The 20,282-nt window shown below is 39.2% G+C and overlaps 1 protein-coding gene across 1 annotated transcript in view; it reads left to right on the forward strand.

The window, feature by feature from the left end:
- The first annotated feature begins 263 nt into the window (after positions 1-263).
- CFAP44 (cilia and flagella associated protein 44) overlaps positions 264-20,282 on the forward strand; it is a 69,869-nt gene continuing 49,850 nt past the window's right edge. The window contains exons 1-8 of the mRNA XM_088140894.1: positions 264-303; positions 4,248-4,337; positions 9,351-9,434; positions 10,622-10,790; positions 14,504-14,666; positions 16,244-16,346; positions 17,689-17,905; positions 19,851-19,965. Coding sequence (XP_087997020.1) covers positions 264-303; positions 4,248-4,337; positions 9,351-9,434; positions 10,622-10,790; positions 14,504-14,666; positions 16,244-16,346; positions 17,689-17,905; positions 19,851-19,965 — 981 coding nt within the window. The remainder of the gene's footprint in view (positions 304-4,247; positions 4,338-9,350; positions 9,435-10,621; positions 10,791-14,503; positions 14,667-16,243; positions 16,347-17,688; positions 17,906-19,850; positions 19,966-20,282) is intronic.

Raw genomic sequence — 20,282 nt, forward strand, 5'->3', positions numbered from 1 at the left:
CTTATCCACACCACTCCAAATCTCCTTATATAAAGAACACATTTCTTCCATCTCCTTCCTACCCAAAATGACTTCCAAAAGCCATTAACACAGAAGCAAAGTTTACGGGGACGGAATCGCTACAGGAAAATACCCACTAAAACCACCACCAGCACCCTATCACTCTACGCAGGCGCCACAAGCACGCGCAGTTTTGAAACTCAATTTCCCAGACGTCTTCGCGCGCCTATCTTTGGTTGCCGGGCAACCAGCGTCAACCAACAATGGAGCCGGAGGGGGAACGAGAGGGCGACGATGCAAAAGGTAACTTTCCTGCTTTTTGCACTTAAGACGTTAATCTTGGAATTGCCCACCCTTAACCCTGGAATACTTCCCTCCGAAATGATCCCTTTCTCACAGCAACACTTCAATACGAGTTGCTCACTGTTAGAGTAAGAACAGGCGAATGCTTTTATTGGAATGGTAAATGGCTTCAGAGCCATTGGAGTACACTGTCGAAATCTCGTCTTCAAATTGGAAGGGGGGCAGAATGCTGAACATGATCAAGTACCATCGATTTGCAACCCCTTCCTCCTTTTTTGGGGGCACAGAATCCAGAAAGAAGCGTGTTTCTCAGATTTGCTATAAAAAGCAAGGTGGCTTTAACTTAACATTTCTTGCTGTTGCTTTTCGACTTTTCCTGAATGCAACACCTGGTACTTGCACTTTAATTTTTAGTATATGTGAATGCCATTTCTAGGAAGTAACTGCAGTTATTGTCCTGAGGTGTACCGCTCCAAACACCAGCCTTTTAAAATTTTAATTTTTATTGCTATAACATGCAAGAAAGAAAGAAACAGACAAAACATACAACAAAATACAAAACACAAAGTATAAAGTATAAAAAAAGAAATAAGCAAAGCAAATTAATAAGTAAGTTAATGTGTAAAAGTAGCTCAGTTTTTAACCTACAAGTTAAACCTTGCCCACATAGAATCTTATTGATCAGTCTTTCCATTCTGTCTATGTGCAGCTAATTCAATGGCTGAGTGTGAACGCATTTCTTCAATATAGGATTTTAAATCCATAATGATAATTTTCTGCCTGTGCAAAATTATCTTTTTTTGATATATTCCAAGCACACAATAAATCCACAGAGGACTTCATAAGTTTTTGGTATATAATTCAATATCACTCTTACATCTTGAAATCTCATTTTTATTTCCCAAATTTTTTAACAGTAGGATGAATATTAAACTAAAATGAGACAGCCAAAGAACACACCCAAGTCTTGTTGTCAGGGTCCCTTCAAATATATTACATCTCCAGCATAAAAACATCGATACCTAAGCCTCCCTAAATATCCACTGAGGTGGGCAGTAAACACAAATAAATTGATGAATTCATCTCATGATCATAAGAAATGCATTTTAAATTTTTAAAACTCTTTCCTGGATCAGGAGGATCTTCTCACTGTCACTCATGCCTTAGTCACCTCATACATGGACTATTGCAATGCGCTTTACATGGGGCTGCCCTTGCAGAAGCTGTAATGGGTGGCAACTGCAGCAGTGCTGGCAGTTACAAATGCTTCTTGAGATGGGCGGCATACAAGGCTTCTTGAGATGGGTGGCACACAAATTTAATAAATAAATAAAACACAAGACCATAGATTTGTCATTTGTACCCTATATTCTAACGTTCTTGCAAATTACCAATATCTGTGTTAATATAACTTTATAAAAATAAACTGAACTTTCTGGAAAAACAAAGTGGGCACATAGACTCTTTCAAAACAGTTTCCAACAAAAGTAATTTAGGATTTTCAGAAGTTAATACTGTACACGAGGTCCAAATTAGGAAGTCAAAAGTTTAGCCATCAAGATTTTACGGTAAAAATAACAGCATGAGGAAGAGTTTCTTTGGAGTTTCTGCATTTTGTGACTAGTGTCAATTAATATTGTTCCTATAGGATTATACTGGTATAAAACTTTAAAGATTGAAATTATACCACTGTACATGCAAAACTGTACAACAGCATGCTTAGAAATAAGTATACAAGTAGTCCAATTTAACCCATGACAATGCAATCCAATAGTTCTTCATTCAAAAGGAAATTTGCAGTTTGTGTTTGAAAGTTTATGATTTAACCACTCTAAGTAATATTCAATTCACTGAGGTGCTGAATACATACTCTTCTGCTGACAAGAACAGGTCAATGTAGCAATAGGCAGCTAATAAATTGCAGCTTGAAGGTCATATTGCTGTATAGTAATAACAATGTAAATGTAACAAAATCTCACACTACAAGAATTTATTTATTTATTCAGTCAATTTATATGGGTGCCCATCTCAAACAAGTGACTCTAATGAACTAACAATTTCAAAAACCAACCCCCCCCAAAAAAAGACAATTGGCAGCTGAGGTTTTTTAAAAAAAGCATCAGTATAGATACAATACAAATATTTCAATAAGGCAAATTCTCAGGGTCCAATAGACGCTCTGACCCCCAAGCCTGGGGATCCAGCCATGTCTTCAGGGTCTTGTGAAAGGCCAATCTGATATCTGAGGGGTGATGTTCCACAGGGCAGGGACAGTGACAGGAAAGGCTCTCTTCCTGGGTCCTGCCAGGTGGCACTCTTTTTAATGATTGGGATCTCCTCTCCTGCTGGATCTGATGAGGTGGGTAGATGTGGTTGGAGAGAGGTGGTCCTTCAAATAACTTGGCCTATGCCATGCAGATCTTTATAGGTAACCACCAGCACCTTGGATTGAACCCAGAAACATATTGACACTAATACAGCTTGCAGAGCAGAAGCATAATGAGCAGATCAAGAAGCATTCGTAACTGCCAGCACTGCTGCAGTTTGCACCAATTACAGCTTCTGCAAGGGCAGCCGCATGTAGAATGCATTGCAATAGTCCATCTATGAGATGACTAAGGTGTGAGTGACAGTGAGAAGATCCTCCTGATCCAGGAAAGAGTGCATTTGGCACACATCATGAAGCTATGCAAAGGCTCTCCTGTTCATGTCTGCTACCAGTTCCTCAAACAGGAGCTGGGAGTTGAGGAGGACTCCCAAATTGCATACTGGTTCTATTAGGGTTAGTGCAAAACCTCATGCAGAACAAGAGACGGACATCCAACCATCACCCTCCCCCCGAGCTTTTAGACAACAAACCTCCATGGCATCGCTTGCACATCCTGGGGTGGAAATGCAAAGCTGGGTATCATCAACATATTGATGATACCTCACCCCGTGCCAGAGGATGACCTCACTTAGTGGCTTCATTTAGATGTTAAACAGAAGTTAGAAGAGTGTCAAGTCCTGCTGCACCTGCAAAGCAAGGGCCATGGGCAAGACTGAATAGAACCATCCCTGGAAGAAGGAAGAAAACTAGCACAACATAGCATTGCCCACTCCCAACCCCTGGAGTTGGTCCAGAATGATACCATGATTGATAGTATCAGAAGCTATTGAGAGTTCAGGGAGAGCAAGGATGGATCCACCACCCCCATCCTGCTTATGTCGGAGATCATCTACTAGTGCAATCGATGCTGTTTGGTCTCATGCCCAGACTGGAAGGGGCATGAAACCCAATTGGAAGGGGGTCAGATAATCCAATGTTCTTCACTGAAACTATTAAAAAAAGATAATTTTTCCCCAGATTTTATGTATAGAAATAATTTCCTATGTCTTCAAATGTTTGTCTATTTATGTCTGAAAAACCTTGTGTAAGAAATGCTGAGTGGATTTAACCATTACTGTAATTATACAAAACCTTAATCTAAAAACATATTTCTGGGTTTCATAGAATTGAAAGTACAAAGCTATGTGTTTCTAACAATCAGTAAAGCAGTGAATATATGTAAATTTCAAGTTATGCAACTAGAATCACATTGTGAATGAAAACAATACATAAATTGTTAATGCAAATGTATTAATATTCTATTTCTATATTTGAAAATAAGGGATGATTATAGAATTTGGGGCAGTTTTTTTCTAAAATATATAAGATCTTATGAATAAAAAACTTCTAACTACACTAATGATTTTGTTGTCAGAAATGCTCCATGTAATCCTTCAACTTGATTAAAAACTGATTTTAAAAGGTTCCACATTAACATGTCTAATAACTTGTAAATATAGTAAAATTGTCATATATTTCTCAGCTACCTAGGAGAAATTGAAAAGTTAAATGTGGAATTCATGCATTAGATTATCAAAATATTTACTACTGAAGATGTTTGTGATATTGCTTACAGACAAAAGTGAAAAATCAGAAGAGGCACCAACTGTAGAAGAAGCATCGATTGTAGTAGAACAGCAGGAAGAGACCAAAGAAGCATCAGTTGGTGAGCACTGTTTGCCAGTTAATATTGGCAAGTGCCATTTTAGGTGCATTTGCTACTAAGATAAAAATATACTGCTGATAGATAGAAAAATACAATAATTCCTGTGCTTTGGGAATAATTTGTAAACAGAGGACAAATAATAGAGCTTGCTTGTTTAAATGTGTCTATCTTGTCTGTCTGTCTAGCCTTGCTGTACCTCCCTCACACTCTCGTGCACCCCTACGTACTCTTGTGCACCCTTGTGCACCCCACCCTGATGCTTGCCACAACTCCTTCGCACACCTCTGCACACTCTCCCTGACACTCTCCGTGCCTCTCTTGCACCCTGGTGCACCCCCATGCACTCTCCTTGACCCTCCCTGTGCCTCCCTTGCACCCCCTTGCACCCTCACACACCCTCCCTGACCCTTGAGGAAGATGTGTCTGGGTCCAATGGGGTGTGTGAAGATGTGAGGGAGGCATGGAGAGGTTCAGGGAGGGTGCATGAGGGAGGCGCCATGAGCTTTGGGGAGGGTGCAAGCAGGTGGAAGGGTGTATGTGAGGGTGTGAGAGAGATGCGGCAAGGGTTGGGAGGGTGCAAGGGGTGCATGGGGGGTGCATGGGGGTGCACGAGGCTGTGAGTGAGGCATGGGGAGGATGCTCAGGGGTGCGCAAGGGTACAAGGGAGGCTTGGGGAGGTTGCGTGGTACGTGAGAATGCGAAGAAGGCGCAGTGAGGCTCAGGGAGTATGTGCCTCTGTTACATCCTCATGCACTCCTGCACACCCTCGTATGCTCTCCCCAAGCCTCACTGTGCTCCCTCATACCCTTGTGCACTCCCTCATGCCCTCCCCCACCTGACAGCAGCCACTTACCTGCCTGCCGGCTTGCTCACTAAGTTGGTTATGGGAAGCCGGCAGGAAGTTGCCCCTCCTAACAACGGTGTTGTTGTTTAGTCGTTAAGTCGTGTCCGACTCTTCGTGACCCCATGAACCATATTGCGCCAGGCCTTCCTGTCCTTCACTGCCTCCCTGAGTTTGGTCAGTTTCATGCTCATTGCTTCAGTGATGCTATCTAACCATCTCATCCTCTGCCGTCCTCTTCTCCTTTTGCCTTCAATCTTTCCCAGCATCAGGGTCTTCTCCAAAGAGATCTCTCTTCGCATTAGGTGGCCAAAATATCTGAGCTTGAGCTTCATTATCGATCCTTCCAATGAGCAATCAGGGTTGATTTCCTTTAAGATTGACTGGTTTGACCTCCTAGCAGTCCAGGGAACTCTTAAGAGTCTTCTCCAGCACCACAGTTCAAAGGCATCAATTCTTCGGCGCTCGGCCTTTTTTATGGTCCAGCTCTCACAGCCATACATTACTACTGGAAAAACCATAGCTTTGACTATGCGGATCTTTGTCGGCAAGGTGACGTCTCTGCTTTTTAATATGCTATCTAGGCTTGCCATAGCTTTCCTCCCAAGGAGCAAGCGTCTTTTAATTTCATGGCTGCAGTCTCCGTCTGCGGTGATCTTGGAGCCCAAATAAATGAAGTCTGTTACTGCTTCCATTTCTACCCCTTCTATTTGCCAGGAATTGATGGGTCCAGATGCCATGATCTTAGTTTTTTTAATGTTGAGTTTCAAGCCAGCTTTTGCACTCTCCTCTTTCACCCTCATCAAGAGGCTCTTTAGTTCTTCTTCACTTTCTGCCATTAGGGTGGTATCGTCCGCATATCTGAGGTTGTTGATGATTCTCCCTGCAATCTTAATTCCGGCTTGTGATTCTTCCAGCCTGGCATTTCTCATGATGTACTCTGCATATAGGTTAAATAAGCAGGGTGACAGTATACAGCCTTGTCGTACACCTTTCCCTATTTTGAACCAATCGGTTGTTCCATGACCAGTTCTAACTGTTGCTTCTTGGCCCGCATACAGATTTCTCAGGAGACAGGTAAGGTGGTCTGGTATTCCCATCTCTTTAAGAATTTGCCACCGTTTGTTGTGATCCACACAATCAAAGGCTTTTGCATAGTCAATGAAGCAGAAGTAGATATTTTTCTGGAACTCTCGTGCTTTCTCCATGATCCAGCGAATGTTGGCGATTTGATCTCTAGTTCCTCTGCCTCTTCGAAACCCAGCTTGTACATCCGGTAGTTCTCGGTTCATATATTGCTGAAGCCTAGCTTGTAGGATTTTGAGCATAACCTTGCTAGCATGTGAAATGAGTGCAATTGTGCGATAGTTTGAGCATTCTTTGGCGTTGCCCTTCTTTGGAATTGGAACGTAAACTGACCTTTTCCAATCCCGTGGCCACTGTTGCGTTTTCCAAACTTGCTGGCATATTGAGTGCAGCACTTTAACACCATCATCTTTTAGTATTTTAAATAACTCAGCTGGAATCCTGTCATCTCCACTAGCTTTGTTGTTAGCAATGCTTCCTAAGGCCCACTTGACTTCACTCTCTAGGATGTCTGGCTCAAGGTCAGTGATCACACCAGCGTGGACATCAGGGACATTAAGATCTTTCTTGTATAGTTCTTCTGTGTATTCTTGCCACCTCTTCTTAATCTCTTCTGCTTCTGTTAGGTCCCTGCCTTTTTGTCCTTTATCATGCCCATCTTTGCACTAAACGTTCCTTTCATATCTCCAATTTTCTTGAAGAGATCTCTAGTCTTCCCCATTCTATTGTTTTCCTCAATTTCTTTGCATTGTTCATTTAAGAAGGCCTTCTTATCTCTCCTGGCTATTCTCTGGAAATCTGCATTCAGTTGCTTATATCTTTCCCTTTCACCCTTGCTTTTCGCATTCCTTCTTTCCACAGCTATTTGTAAAGCCTCATCAGACAGCCATTTTGCTTTCTTGCATTTCTTTTTCTTTGGGATGGTTTTAGTTGCTGCCTCCTGTACAATGTTACAGACCTCCGTCCATAGTTCTTCAGGCACTCTGTCTACCAAATCTAATCCTCTAAATCTATGCATCACCTTCACTGTGTACTCACAAGGAATATGATCTAAGTCATACCTGAGTGGTCTAGTGGTTTTCCCTACATTCTTCAATTTAAGCCTAAATTTTGCAGTAAGAAGCTCATGATCTGAGCCACAGTCAGCTCCTGGTCTTGTTTTTGCTGTCTGTATAGAGCTTCTCCATCTTTGGCTGCAAAGTATATAATCAATCTGGTTTCGGTATTGACCATCTGGTGATGTCCATGTGTAGAGTCGTCTCTTGTGTTGTTGGAAAAGAGTGTTTGCTATGACTAGCTTGTTCTCTTGACAGAACTCTATTAGCCTTTGCCCTGCTTCATTTTGTACTCCAAGGCCAAATTTGCCTGTTATTCAGATTACTCCTTGACTTCCTACTTTAGCATTCCAATCCCCTATGATGAAAAGGACATCTTTTTTGGTGCTAGTTCTAGAAGGTGTTGTAGGTCTTCATAGAAGCGGTCAACTTCAGCTTCTTCAGCATCAGTGGTTGGGGCATAGACTTGGATGACTGTGATATTGAATGGTTTGCCTTGGATACGCACTGAGATCATTCTGTCGTTTTTGAGGTTGTACCCCATTACTGCCTTTCCCACTCTCTTATTCACTATGAGTGCAACTCCATTTCTTCTAAGGGTTTCTTGCCCACAGTAGTAGATATAATGGTCACCTGAATTAAATTCACCCATTCCCGTCCATTTCAGTTCGCTGATTCCCAAGATGTCGACGTTCAATCTTGTCATCTCATGTTTGACCACATCCAGCTTGCCTTGGTTCATAGATCTTACATTCCAGGTACCTATACAATATTGTTCTTTACAGCATCGGACCTTCTTTTCGCTTCCAGATACATCCACAGCTGAACGTCCTTTCGGCTTTGGCCCAGCCGCTTCACTCTTTCTGGAGCTACTTGGAAATGCCCTCCGCTCTTCCCCAGTAGCATATTGGACACCTTCCGACCTGAGGGGCTCATCTTCCGGCATCATATCTTTTAGCCTTTTAACATTGTCCATGGGGTTTTCTTGGCAAGGATACTGGAGTGGGTTGCCATTTCCTTCTCCAGTGGACCACATTTTGTCAGAACTCTCTGTCATGACCTGTCCGTCTTGGGTGGCCCTGCACGGTATAGCTCATGGCTTCACTGAGTTACGCAAGCCCCTTCGCCACGACAAGGCAGTGATCCATGAAGGGGAACAACGGTGGGATGTAGTTAATGACAGCAACTGGGACTGTAGGGATGCTGTTGATGCTGTCATGCTTTACGACTGTATCACTTAGCAACAGAAATTCTGGTCCCAATTGCTGTCATAAGTCAAGGACTAAAGTACCTGTAGTTCTTCTTGTGAATATGCTTTGGGGTCACCAACCTTCTCAAATTATCATTCAATTTATAGAGACATGCTTGCAATGTTATTTACCGAATGTATCTGGAATGTGGTACCAATTGCTACAGATTTTCTTTGGATGGAAAAGCTGAGGCACAAATATTTTTTGAAGAAAAATTAATCTAGAATTTGATTTTTGAGCTCAGTATATGTCATAGACAGCATATACTAGGATCATATTGTGCATTTTTTTTTAGTGTAATGTCTATTATTTGCTCTGTCTTGCTCCCTGAATTGCATTGACTACGTCCATAAATTAGGCATAGATATATCTATATATTTTCAAGCAAAGCAAATAAAACATTTTAACACTGCTGTTCCTATATCCCGCCACCAAGTGAGGCTGGATTGCTGTAAGTCTGGGGCAGAATTTTTCTGTGATGGCACTTTGGTTGGTAGAATAATTTTTCTAAAGAAAGCAAACCAGCACCTACTGAATGAATGACTTAAAATACATTGAGCCTTTTCTCTGTGTGTGTTTGTTTTAAGTATTTTGTCATTCATGCTTTTCTGCATGTGAAAATTGTTTTAATCTTTTGCATTGTTTAATGTTTTACAATATAAGGCACTTTAGGACCCCATTTGGGCTGAAAGGTAACTTAAAAATCTTTGTGTATGTGTGTGTACGTGTGTATGTAAGTATGTATGTATTTATATATGTGTCATAATTTTCTTACTTGCAGAAAAGAAATCATTACCTGAAGGTGAGGAAGAAGAAAAGCTAGCTGAAGAAGATTATGAGGATGTGAGAAGCTCTGCAAGTGAAGGTAAGTGTTTTTAGCAATCTGTGGACTTGAAATGTGTATTTTTACATCTCTCCCTCTGTTCAGTTCTTTTGTGCAATTACTTTCAAAGCTAAGTAATGAAAAAAATAATAGGTAATTAACATCTGGGATTTGGGCATGTATTCCTGGTAATCTGCCTGGTATCTGCCCATCCTACTAGTTTAGATAGGGTGGGCACGGTCCAGGTCTCCTCCCTTAAATGTTGCCACCTGATGGGACCTCAGAGGCATGGCTTCTTGGTGGCTGCCCCAGCCCTTTGGAACAGCATCTCACGTGAGATCCAAGGGATCCCTACCCTTTTAGCCTTCTAGAGAGCTGTGAAGACCTGGCTTTTCCCTCAAGCATTGGGATGGGATGGGGGTTGAGCTTCCAGGCTGTTTAGTATGGCACCTGGGGGAAAGGATATTTTTGTTTTTAGCTACAAGTAGTCCTTGTTTCCTTCTTAGCTCTTTGTTGTCTCTTTGGAATGGTGTGTAAATATGGTTTATTTCTGTGTCTACTGAAGCCATAAGTCATCAATAGACATATAGAAATAAACCATATTACATACCATTTACACACCATAATTATACACCATTCAAAAGAGACAACAAAAAGCTAAGAAGGAAACAAAAAGACCAGAAGACATCCCTTCCAGCAGCCAACACCCAGATAAGCAGGGATTAACACCAGGCAAACAAGCAGAAAACAATAGCTTAATCAAGAAACTACCAGGGAGAAACTCCCCCACCAACACTGACAGGGTAAGCTATTGTATAAAACAAGGAGAAAACCCCGTGCTCAGTAGCGCTGATGTTACCTAGTTGGGTATTGAAATGTATGCAAGCAAGCAACCAAGCTCAAAGAGCACCAAGGACTCCACTAGAATTGTTTTTAAAATGAATGTTTCTTTCTTAGCCATTTGGTAGATCAGATTTACTATTCTTAGTCTGTCTAGCCAGTCTGTTAAAAACATAATGTTAGGGTTCAGATTTCCTGTCTTTCTGTAAATGCTTTATTATCAGTTTTGAAGCTAGGTATGTATTATAGCATAGTAATATATTGTTATATTTCAATATCCTAGATATTGGTGGAAAAAAGCAAATACATATATCCATTGTCACAAATACTAGCATTTTATTTTTTTGAAGTATACATATTGTTTTTATGATGGCATTTTTGAAATTCAGAAGAAGAACCACCACCAGAACCTGAAAAACCCCCAGAACCAGTGAAGAAGAAAAAAGTAGTAGTAGAGAAGAGGATCTCTGAAAACTTTTACTATAACTATGAAGAACTGTGCTCATATCCATATGTGACTCCAGATTCTGGCATACCAGTGAACCTGCTCTCTCTCATGTATCCATTTTTGCCAGGGCTCCATGTATTTAGGATTTGAGTTTCCTATCATAAACTAAAGTAAGAAAGAATTTTTTAAAAAAATCAATATTGGAAATAATACATTTAGTACATTAATGGTTTACAGATTCATTAAATAAGGTGTTGGTTTTGTTTTGAAGAAACGGGTTTAAATTACTTCATAGTCTTGGAAGGCTTTAATAGATGGTCTCTGCTAGCCAAATCTATTTCACTGAGTTGTGTAAGTAAAAAGAAAGAAAAACACATGTATGGTAGTCTTCAATGGGATGCAATGAGAGACAAAAATTGTGTTCCTTTCTTTCATATTTAGCTGCTTTAAATAAGGATATACTTTTAAATGTAGGTGCAATAAATTCTTCATAAAGTAGTAGGTGAATGCTAAATCTCAAGTCATAAGTTACAGAATACATTCCAGTGTTTAAGATGCTAAGCCTTGTTGTTGTTGTTGTTTAGTCGTTAAGTCGTGTCCGACTCTTCGTGACCCCATGAACCATATTGCGCCAGGCCTTCCTGTCCTTCACTGCCTCCCTGAGTTTGCCCAGTTTCATGCTCATTGCTTCAGTGATGCTATCTAACCATCTCATCCTCTGCCGTCCTCTTCTCCTTTTGCCTTCAATCTTTCCCAGCATCAGGGTCTTCTCCAAAGAGATCTCTCTTCGCATTAGGTGGCCAAAATATCTGAGCTTGAGCTTCATTATCGATCCTTCCAATGAGCAATCAGGGTTGATTTCCTTTAAGATTGACTGGTTTGACCTCCTAGCAGTCCAGGGAACTCTTAAGAGTCTTCTCCAGCACCACAGTTCAAAGGCATCAATTCTTCGGCGCTCGGCCTTTTTTATGGTCCAGCTCTCACAGCCATACATTACTACTGGAATGCTAAGCCTTAAATCATGGCTAATAAACCACAGTGGCTGGATTCAACAAATACACTAATTCAAAACAAAGCAATCATAATTTAGGACAATATGAACCTTATCAGTGACTGCACTGCTATATAAGAAAATTATTTGCAAATCTTTGAGTTTGAAGGAATGTGAAACAAGAAATTTTGTTTAATTGGAGATGGACAATTTTTTCAAGTGTTTTCATTACTCATGACACCTAGACTCTTTCCATATTTGTTCAAACCACTTTAGATTTTTTAAAATTATTATTTCAATACCTGCAAAATCATTTTGGCCAGAGATGACTGTGGAATGAACATTTACATGAACATTGTTGATTAGTGAAACCTTGACTAAACTGCTTCCCTGGTTCAGCTGTCTTAAGAACTACAGGTAGTCCTTGGGTTACGACGGCAATTGAGACCAGAATTTCTGTCACTAAGTGATGACTTCTGCCATGAATGGTTCTTTGAGGAAAACCTGTCTTCTTGGCAACTTTCTCCTTCAGAGAAGAAAAACACACAAGGAAAGGCTGTTGTGAAGGAAGTAGAAATAGCAGGAACATTGGAGGAAAGTGACCTTATAATGCTGGAATTCTAATTTTGTAAGGAAAATAAATCTGAATTTGGATGCACATGTTGGATTTAAAAAAAAAGGATCTTAACAGACTTAGAGCAATGATAATGAAAGGAGAAGCCAATGGGAACAGGAAGAACTGCAGGAAAGGTCGTGGAATTTCCTAAAAAAAGGAGATTGTAAAGCACAATTGCAAACAATCCCAGTGAGAAAAAGGAGGGCAGCAGATGCAACTATTACACAAAAATGTAATGAAGAATGGAAAACAGAAGGACGCACACAGTGGAAAGATGGAAAGTTTAGCAAGGAAGAGTACATCTAGATTGCCCCAAAGTATAGAAGGTACTGTATATCAGGAAAGCTAAACTCACATTGAACTGACCTTGCCAAAGGATGCTAAGAAAAGGGCTTCTTTAGATATGTTTCACATAAAAAGAGGAAAAATCAGTATATTAACTGCTAAATAAAAATGGAAAAATGCTAATGGGTAACAAAGAAAAGCAAAGCTTTTCAATTCCTATTTTATCTGTCTTAAACAGGAGAGTGAGTAAGTGTTCCACCAGGCAGCTGTGAAGAATAGAATGAAGGGGCAGGATTAATGCTTCAGATTGGTCAGGGAATATCTGCTTACTTTGAATCGGCTAGGGTAATATAAATTGCATTGTAGGTTACAGAAGGAACTTGCTGATATTTTGGGCAAACTGTTATGTATTATCCTTAAGAAATCCTTGAGAATGAATGAAATAGCAGATGATTGGAAGAAAGCAAATGTCATTTTTATGTTCAAAAGGAGAAAAAGGAGGATCCAGGGAGCTACAGAATAGTATTCTGACATTAATACCAGGGACATTTGTAAAGACATCTGTCTGTAAGCAGTTTGAAGTAATTACCAGAAGACAGTATAGATTTGTCAAAAACAAGTCTTGCTACGCTAACACTGTCTCATTTTTGAAGCAGTAGCTTCCTTCAGTAGATGCTATAAATGTAATGTATCATTATTTCAGCAAAGCATTTGATAGAAATACTCCATGAAATCCTGATTAGCGAGCTAATTAGGTGTGGGCTTAAATGATAGGGCAATTAACTGGATAGGAAAATCATACAAAAAGAGTGCTCATAAAGGTCTCTTTATCAAATTGGAATGAGGTACTGAGCATCGTGCCCCAGTATTCAAGCTTTGGCTCAGTGCGCTAACATTTTTATTCATGACTGGGCTAATAAATGGAGGGGAATGCTTATCAGATCTGCACATGACACAAAATTGGATGGGATAAAATAAAATTCAGAGCAATAGGTTAGAAAAACGGGATGAAAAGAATAGAAATCAGTGCCAGGCAGAGGATTGAATACCTGGCTTCATGATAATAACTGCAGGAAAGGTCTTGGCATAGTAGTTGATTGGTTAACTGAATATGAGTGAGTAGTGTAATCTGCCAAAAAAAAAAAAAAATTATAAGCTGCAGGAATGCAAGCATAGTTTCCAAGTATGGTGCTCAGGGTGAAGGCTGACAAAGCAGTACAGAGTAGAACAAGTTGCTTACAATTAGTTCTACTCTATTCTGCTTTGTCAGCCTTTACCTTGAGCACTTTGTGCAATTCTGAGCATAGCATTTTAAAAACAGTATTCAGATAAAGTGAGCAGGTTCAGCAAAAGCAACAAGAACGATCAAAGGATTATAATCTATTCCCCATGGTTTAAAAGAATTTGAAGAAAAGAATTTAAGTGATCAGAAAGCAGATTTCAACTATATGTTAGAAAAAAACTAATAGTAAGAGCATTTCAGTGATGGAATAATTACTGAGAGAAGCACTGAGGTGCCCTTCGTTGGATGTATTTAGGTAGAGGCTAAGCAACCATTTGGGAGATGATTTAATTTGGATTCCTGCACTGAGCCATCAGGTTGGACTCAATGGTCCACTCAAACTCTATGACTCTAGGACATAGCATTCCCTTACTCTACTTTTCCCAACTACAATAACCCTATCCTGCACACTGAGCTAAAAGTGAGTGACCAGCTGCAATTCCCAAGTGAATTTTCCATATGATGATGAACTAGAGCTTGGAATTTTCCGATCCTAATTTGGTCCTTTAACCAACACACCATACTGGCTTTTTTCATTATGCACAATATATTGCTGTCCTTCATTAATGTAATGGTACATTTATTATAATACAGAGGAAATAAACCTAGGTCACATCATCATTTATTTTCCTTAGTGAGCATTCCTCAGGCATTCTTTTGGATATGACTGCACTAGACGGGCAAACCTCCAAATGCTGGATAGTCAGACTCTTCTCTACATAGCTGGCAATCAGTTAGTTCTTCTGGATTTGAAATTGAACTATCAGAGATACCTTCGAAGCACAGGTGGTGGAGGGATTGGTGTAATCACGGTATGACATATATCTTATAAGGATTTTTGCTTAAGTTCTTACTGGCAGAAAAATATGCAGAATTTTTAATGGGGTTTCCTTCCTTTTTTATTTTTGCTTTTGTTTAATTAAGAGAACAAACAGAAAAAATATGTAATAGCATCTCATGCATGTATATGTAAGCAGAGTTTTACACAATAGTTTCAGTAAAGGATGGCCATATTTCAATATAATCTTCCATATGTAGTTTACATCTGTAAGCATCTCATTCAAAAGTTACAAGTAACATCAGGTCTTGATTGATTACTTATCTTTCTGTTGGAGAATAAGTTCTTAGCAGTAAGAAGGACATGGAGAACCCAATTCTGTTGTCCAGCTATCAATTTCCATTTGATAAGAGTGTAATTCAAAAGAATACAGACATCCAAAAATATTAAAAACTTTCAAAGTCAATACATGTAATAATTTTTTCCAGAATATAATGATTTTAGGACATATGTTTGAATGAAGCATTATTTTTACTGCATTTATAGCAACATGATGATTTATTCATTCCTTTTTTGTAAAAACAGGGTCCAATAAGAAAATGGACCATTAGCCCTCATTATTCACAGGTTCTGTTCCAGCATAAAATGATGGATCTTAAAGCCATGAATTATGAGACTTTCAGCATATAGACATTACAGAGCTTAAGGTTCTCCTCTTTTTCCAACATGCCATTTCTTGCCTCTTATTTCCACAGTGTTTGTCTGTGCAATGTACTTGTGTTTGCTGCTCCTCTTTGCTAGAGTGCAACTGATTAGTGTTGGGTCATCCCGGTCACAAGGCTCCACAAGGCTTCCTCGTGGTACCTGTTCACCTTTGGCCTGACTTGCTCGGCTGACAATGAAGGAGTTGCCTTGCTACACTGTGTAGCTCATGCTGCCTTCTTTGTGCCAGGCAGCTTTTTCACCATCTTGCTATAGGGACCGCTTAATTGGGTTGCTGTTTGGTATTGCTCCTAGCATCCATTGGCATGATCAAGAGCCCCTCCACCGAGATTGTGAAAGAGACACAAAATGTAGAGATGGTCTAACACGTATGCACAGATGGTCTAACCCTGTCACTTTAAAAATCTACTTTACGCTTGTACAAAACCTGTGTGGCACTTTGTATGTGCATTAGGCAACAAAAAACAAAGCCAAAACCATGGATGTGTTTTTATGTGTACACTGAGGTTCAATCTATAATTACCAATCATGGATGTGTGATACTGTGGATAATGAGGGCCACCTCTATTTCTAAATACTGCTGGTATTTAGAATCCATTCCATAATTGCACAGTACCTATTTTACAGTGAGGCACAGTAGAAGGCCAAGTTTTTTCTTTGTCCTTGGGATTGCAAGTCCTGGAGGGAAGAGGTTTGTGCTTAATGGTAATTCAGGGTCGTACTGGTTTCTGAAGAATAAAGGCACAGCTTGGTCTTCTTGTTTTACGTAAGCTGCATGTGAGACCCTTTCAGACTGAAAGATGGGGGACAAATCAAAACAGCTAAATATGTACTTCAGTGGAGGAATTCTAAGAAGATTATTACTAAGTGAAAAATATCTTTTATTAGGCACACCCTGACAGAACTCATTTTGCAGTAGGAGAAAAAGGTTGGAAACCCAACATGGTTATCTATGAGTATCCTTCTTTAAGGCCATACAGAATATTACGAGGTAAGTTAAAATGTATTGGCTTTCACAGTTTCAAATAATGCAGAAGAAACTGTCTTAGAATTGAAAGCAATATTATATTTTAATTTCTTGTATAAATATATGTTCTGTTGCAAAGAGCAACCATCTTTCTTTTAAAGGCACAGAACATAATTTCATTTGTAAAAAATCATTTGTTCCAAGCTCTTCTTTCTTTGTGCTAAAGAAAAAGAAATGGAGATTGGGTAAATATTGAAAGAATGGCAATAAATTAAGAAATGGCCCCATGTTTTCACAGCATATTTTATGTCATTTGAGCTGCCTGTTACCATAAAGAGACAGCATGTGTATATTTCATTTCATTTTATTTTTCTAGTGTGTTCTAAATTTAAGATATAAGAATGTTACAGCTGACTTGATACAGCTGACAAATCATGTTTTGTAGCATCTACAAATTATTACCTTTACTTTTATTTATTTAAATATTTGTATTTTACAATTATATTAGTATATAGAACTGAAACATACAATTTACATGATTTGTGTTCAGTTCTATATTGTAATAGTGAATTCATTTTCCAAGTGCTGATCTTTATGTAATAAAAATGGCATCACCTCTGTGCAGGAATCCAAGGATTCTAGGCCTACAGACAAAGCTCAGAAAGTAAACACTCAGGGGGTAACCCCCCCAACACACACAATTCAATAAGGCCTGAGCATTCTCCATTGCCACAGAAATTTGAGTGCTTGTTGGGGAGATGGGGATTGGGGAGAGAGGATGGGAATAGACTGTATTACTGTGGGAAAAATCATGGCTAGGTGGCAAGAACTCTGAACAAGAGTGCTCTTATTGCCAACAGTTAATTGAAGGTTCTTCTCATAATTCTTCTAATCTGTATGGCATGAATTCACAAATAACTGGAAGGAGTTTTAATTTAAAATAGAGTTCTGTGGGATATTCTTGGAATGTTGATTCTGAGGAGAAAGCATAAAAACTAGGCCATGGCAAGGCTTCAAGTTTTACTTGCTTTATAGCATCAAGGAGCAGAACCAAGGGTAGCTCTTCTCATGAGCATTGCCTCATCAGATCATTTGCACAGTTCTAATAAAAACATGTGCTTTTAATTCATATACATATGTATGTATATATGTAGGGACATATGTGTTCATGCATGCACGCATGTCTTGGAAACAAGTGACACTTTTCCATTTTATGGCTTATTTGTATTTTTAAAATTCTTATTTCAGAATTGTATCTGTCATTTGTAAAGCCTAGTAGCTGATAAGACTGCTGGCTGGTAAATTGGGATGTTTTCTTGGTCATGCACACTGCACTGAGAAACTGGTTATCTTGCCTTATTTCTAGGTGGAACAGAAGAGGCATATGCATTTGCTGACTTTAACCGTTCTGGAACCCTGATAGCCACTATAGGGAGTAGCCCTGACTATACATTGACAGTCTGGGACTGGAAACAGGAAAAGATTATTTTGAGATCGAAAGCATTTTCACAAGATGTTTATAAAGTCACTTTTTCTCCAGAAAATGAAGAACAACTTACCACATCTGGTTCAGGCCACATCAAGTAAGCCACCTACTACTGGTTTATTTATTTTTTTAAAGAAAGATGATCAAAAAGGTATCCACATGAGGAAAGTACTGATAGGGATCTGATTCAGTGACTGCAGGCTTTGTCCCTCCACCTTGATAATACTTTTTGCACTGATGCACAGTTACCCCAATGGCCCCACCAGCCACCTATTCTTAGCAGTGGCTAGTAGTTCTTTCAGCAAGCCAATCAGCAAAAGCCAAAACAGAATGTCACACTAGTCACTCCTTGTTATCTTGTCATGTTAGTTTGTTGCAGTGGGGGGGGAGGGGAGAGGGAAAAAAAAGCCTGCTGACAGACAACTGCCTGGGAAATGGAAGAACTTCTCTACTGTTCATTGAGAAGGAAGGGGGAAAGAAGGTGCTGTGGGGAAATGAAGATGCAATATAATTGTCTTCAGGAAGTGGGAATTCCAGAAGTAGTACAAAGCAGGAATGCTTGCTTATAGGAAGCCTAAATCCACCCACCCAACTCCAAAGGAATCTTTGCACAGTTATTGTTGAGTGCTTCCTCTGTAGCAGGAACATAGCTAATTAACTGTGTAAATTAATCATCTCGGCTTTCTAAGGTGACTGGAAACCCATTGGTTTTGTGGGGATGTTCAAGGGCAATGTCAGCATCAGATCAAATTATCTTTCATGTGTAGAATAAGCTGGGCTGTTTCCTGATTTTTTAAAGAAATAGCTATGCCTATTTGGTGCAGATCATGGCAAATCATTGTGTAGATGTGTGAATGGAAGTATCATTAATATAAAGCATTCTGAATCATGGAAAAATGATCAACTATGATTTCAAATAATATAAAATGTTTAAGTCCATAAAGACATTACAATTTTGACCCATTTTGAAAACATCTCCAAATGTCTGTGTTTCCTTGACGTAGGCCCTGTTGGACAGCTGAGTGAAGCTAGGTTTTGGTTTAGTTTGAGATAGTGTGGCTCATGGGAAAGAGCTCGTGCCTCGACATTCTTCCAACTCCTGAGCTTCATGTATTGTAAATAAAATGCTCCCTTGCAACTCTTTTTCAGTAGCCCAAACAAAAAAGCAGAAGTGGAACTGAGAAGAATTTTGTCAGTTTCCTTGCTGGTTTTCAGGGGGTAGTCAAGAGTGCAAAATGCCACACTACTCAACATTTTTGTTATTAGCTGTCTTAGACCTTGTAAGCAGTGAGAACTGGCAGGTGAGATTTTTGTTCCTCTGGAATCTGTGGAAACTGGGGTAGACGGTGATTTTTGTTCTTTGCTCTTAGCACCTCAAATTGGCGAAAGTGAAGACAGTCATAGATTGCCTTCAAACGGCTTCTGAGAGCAGTTTCTGGGAGTGAAAATGGTGGTGATATGGCAGTACCCATAGATATAAGTTACATGTATTGTACTCAACCAGCAATAAAATATAAGAAGCAAATGAAAATGCACTTAACCCCCATTGATTTGTAACCAATATGCAATAAGTTATATTCTTTTTTTTTTTTTTTTTTTGCTTACAGTGGTAAAGATCAGTTCTGGACTTGTGCTCTTAAGCTCTCTTTTCACTCATTTGTTTTAGTTTTTAATTAACGGTGGTTGCTTGTTAGTCTGATCCTAGACACACTGTAGTTATCTTTAACAGTAATTTGGAAAAACAAAGCTACTTTAGTTGTTTAAAAAATTGGATTGTTTTTCCAAATCAGATTTTGAGGAAATCATAGTTAGCACTAACCACATTTATTGATTTGTCTGAAAGAGTACAGTGGTTGGCTAAAAACTAAAAACTTTTATCACTTCTCACAACTGTATTGACATATGTGGAAGAGACAGGAACAGTTAGGGTTGTTCTGTAAACAGTGATCTATCTTTACAGTTGTTTTGGTGCCTACAAAAAGGCTGACATAATTCTACTGGAAAAACTAATTAGAACATAATTTTGATGGTTGTGTATCCAGGTTTTGGAGGATGGCTCTCACTTTTACTGGCTTGAAATTACAAGGGGCATTGGGTAGGTTTGGAAAAACATCACTGACAGATATTGAAGGATATGTGGAGCTGCCAGATGGTAAGGTGAGAAGCATTTTCCACCCTTAAACTTTTCCACATGATAAAATGAATCCCTTAGAGCTCTATTAATGTTTGGTCTGTTCCAGATTTATGTGAAGAAAGATATAACATTTCTGTTCTCCAGCATTGCTAAAAATTATACTTAAACAATTTAAGATTTTTAAAATATAGCCCTAAAGTATAATATTTGGGTGAGGAATCATTTATTTTATTTATTTACATGATTTATCTACCACCTGAAACCTAGTGGATTCCAGTTAGAAATTATGTTGCCTGGTACTACTGATGGCACATTCATAATGCAGTATTTATTTTATTGT

Source organism: Python bivittatus, unplaced genomic scaffold, assembly GCF_059951505.1.
Source record: "Python bivittatus isolate LINGU-HERP-01145 unplaced genomic scaffold, Pbiv_v1 ctg000340_np1212, whole genome shotgun sequence".
NCBI lineage: Eukaryota > Metazoa > Chordata > Lepidosauria > Squamata > Pythonidae > Python > Python bivittatus.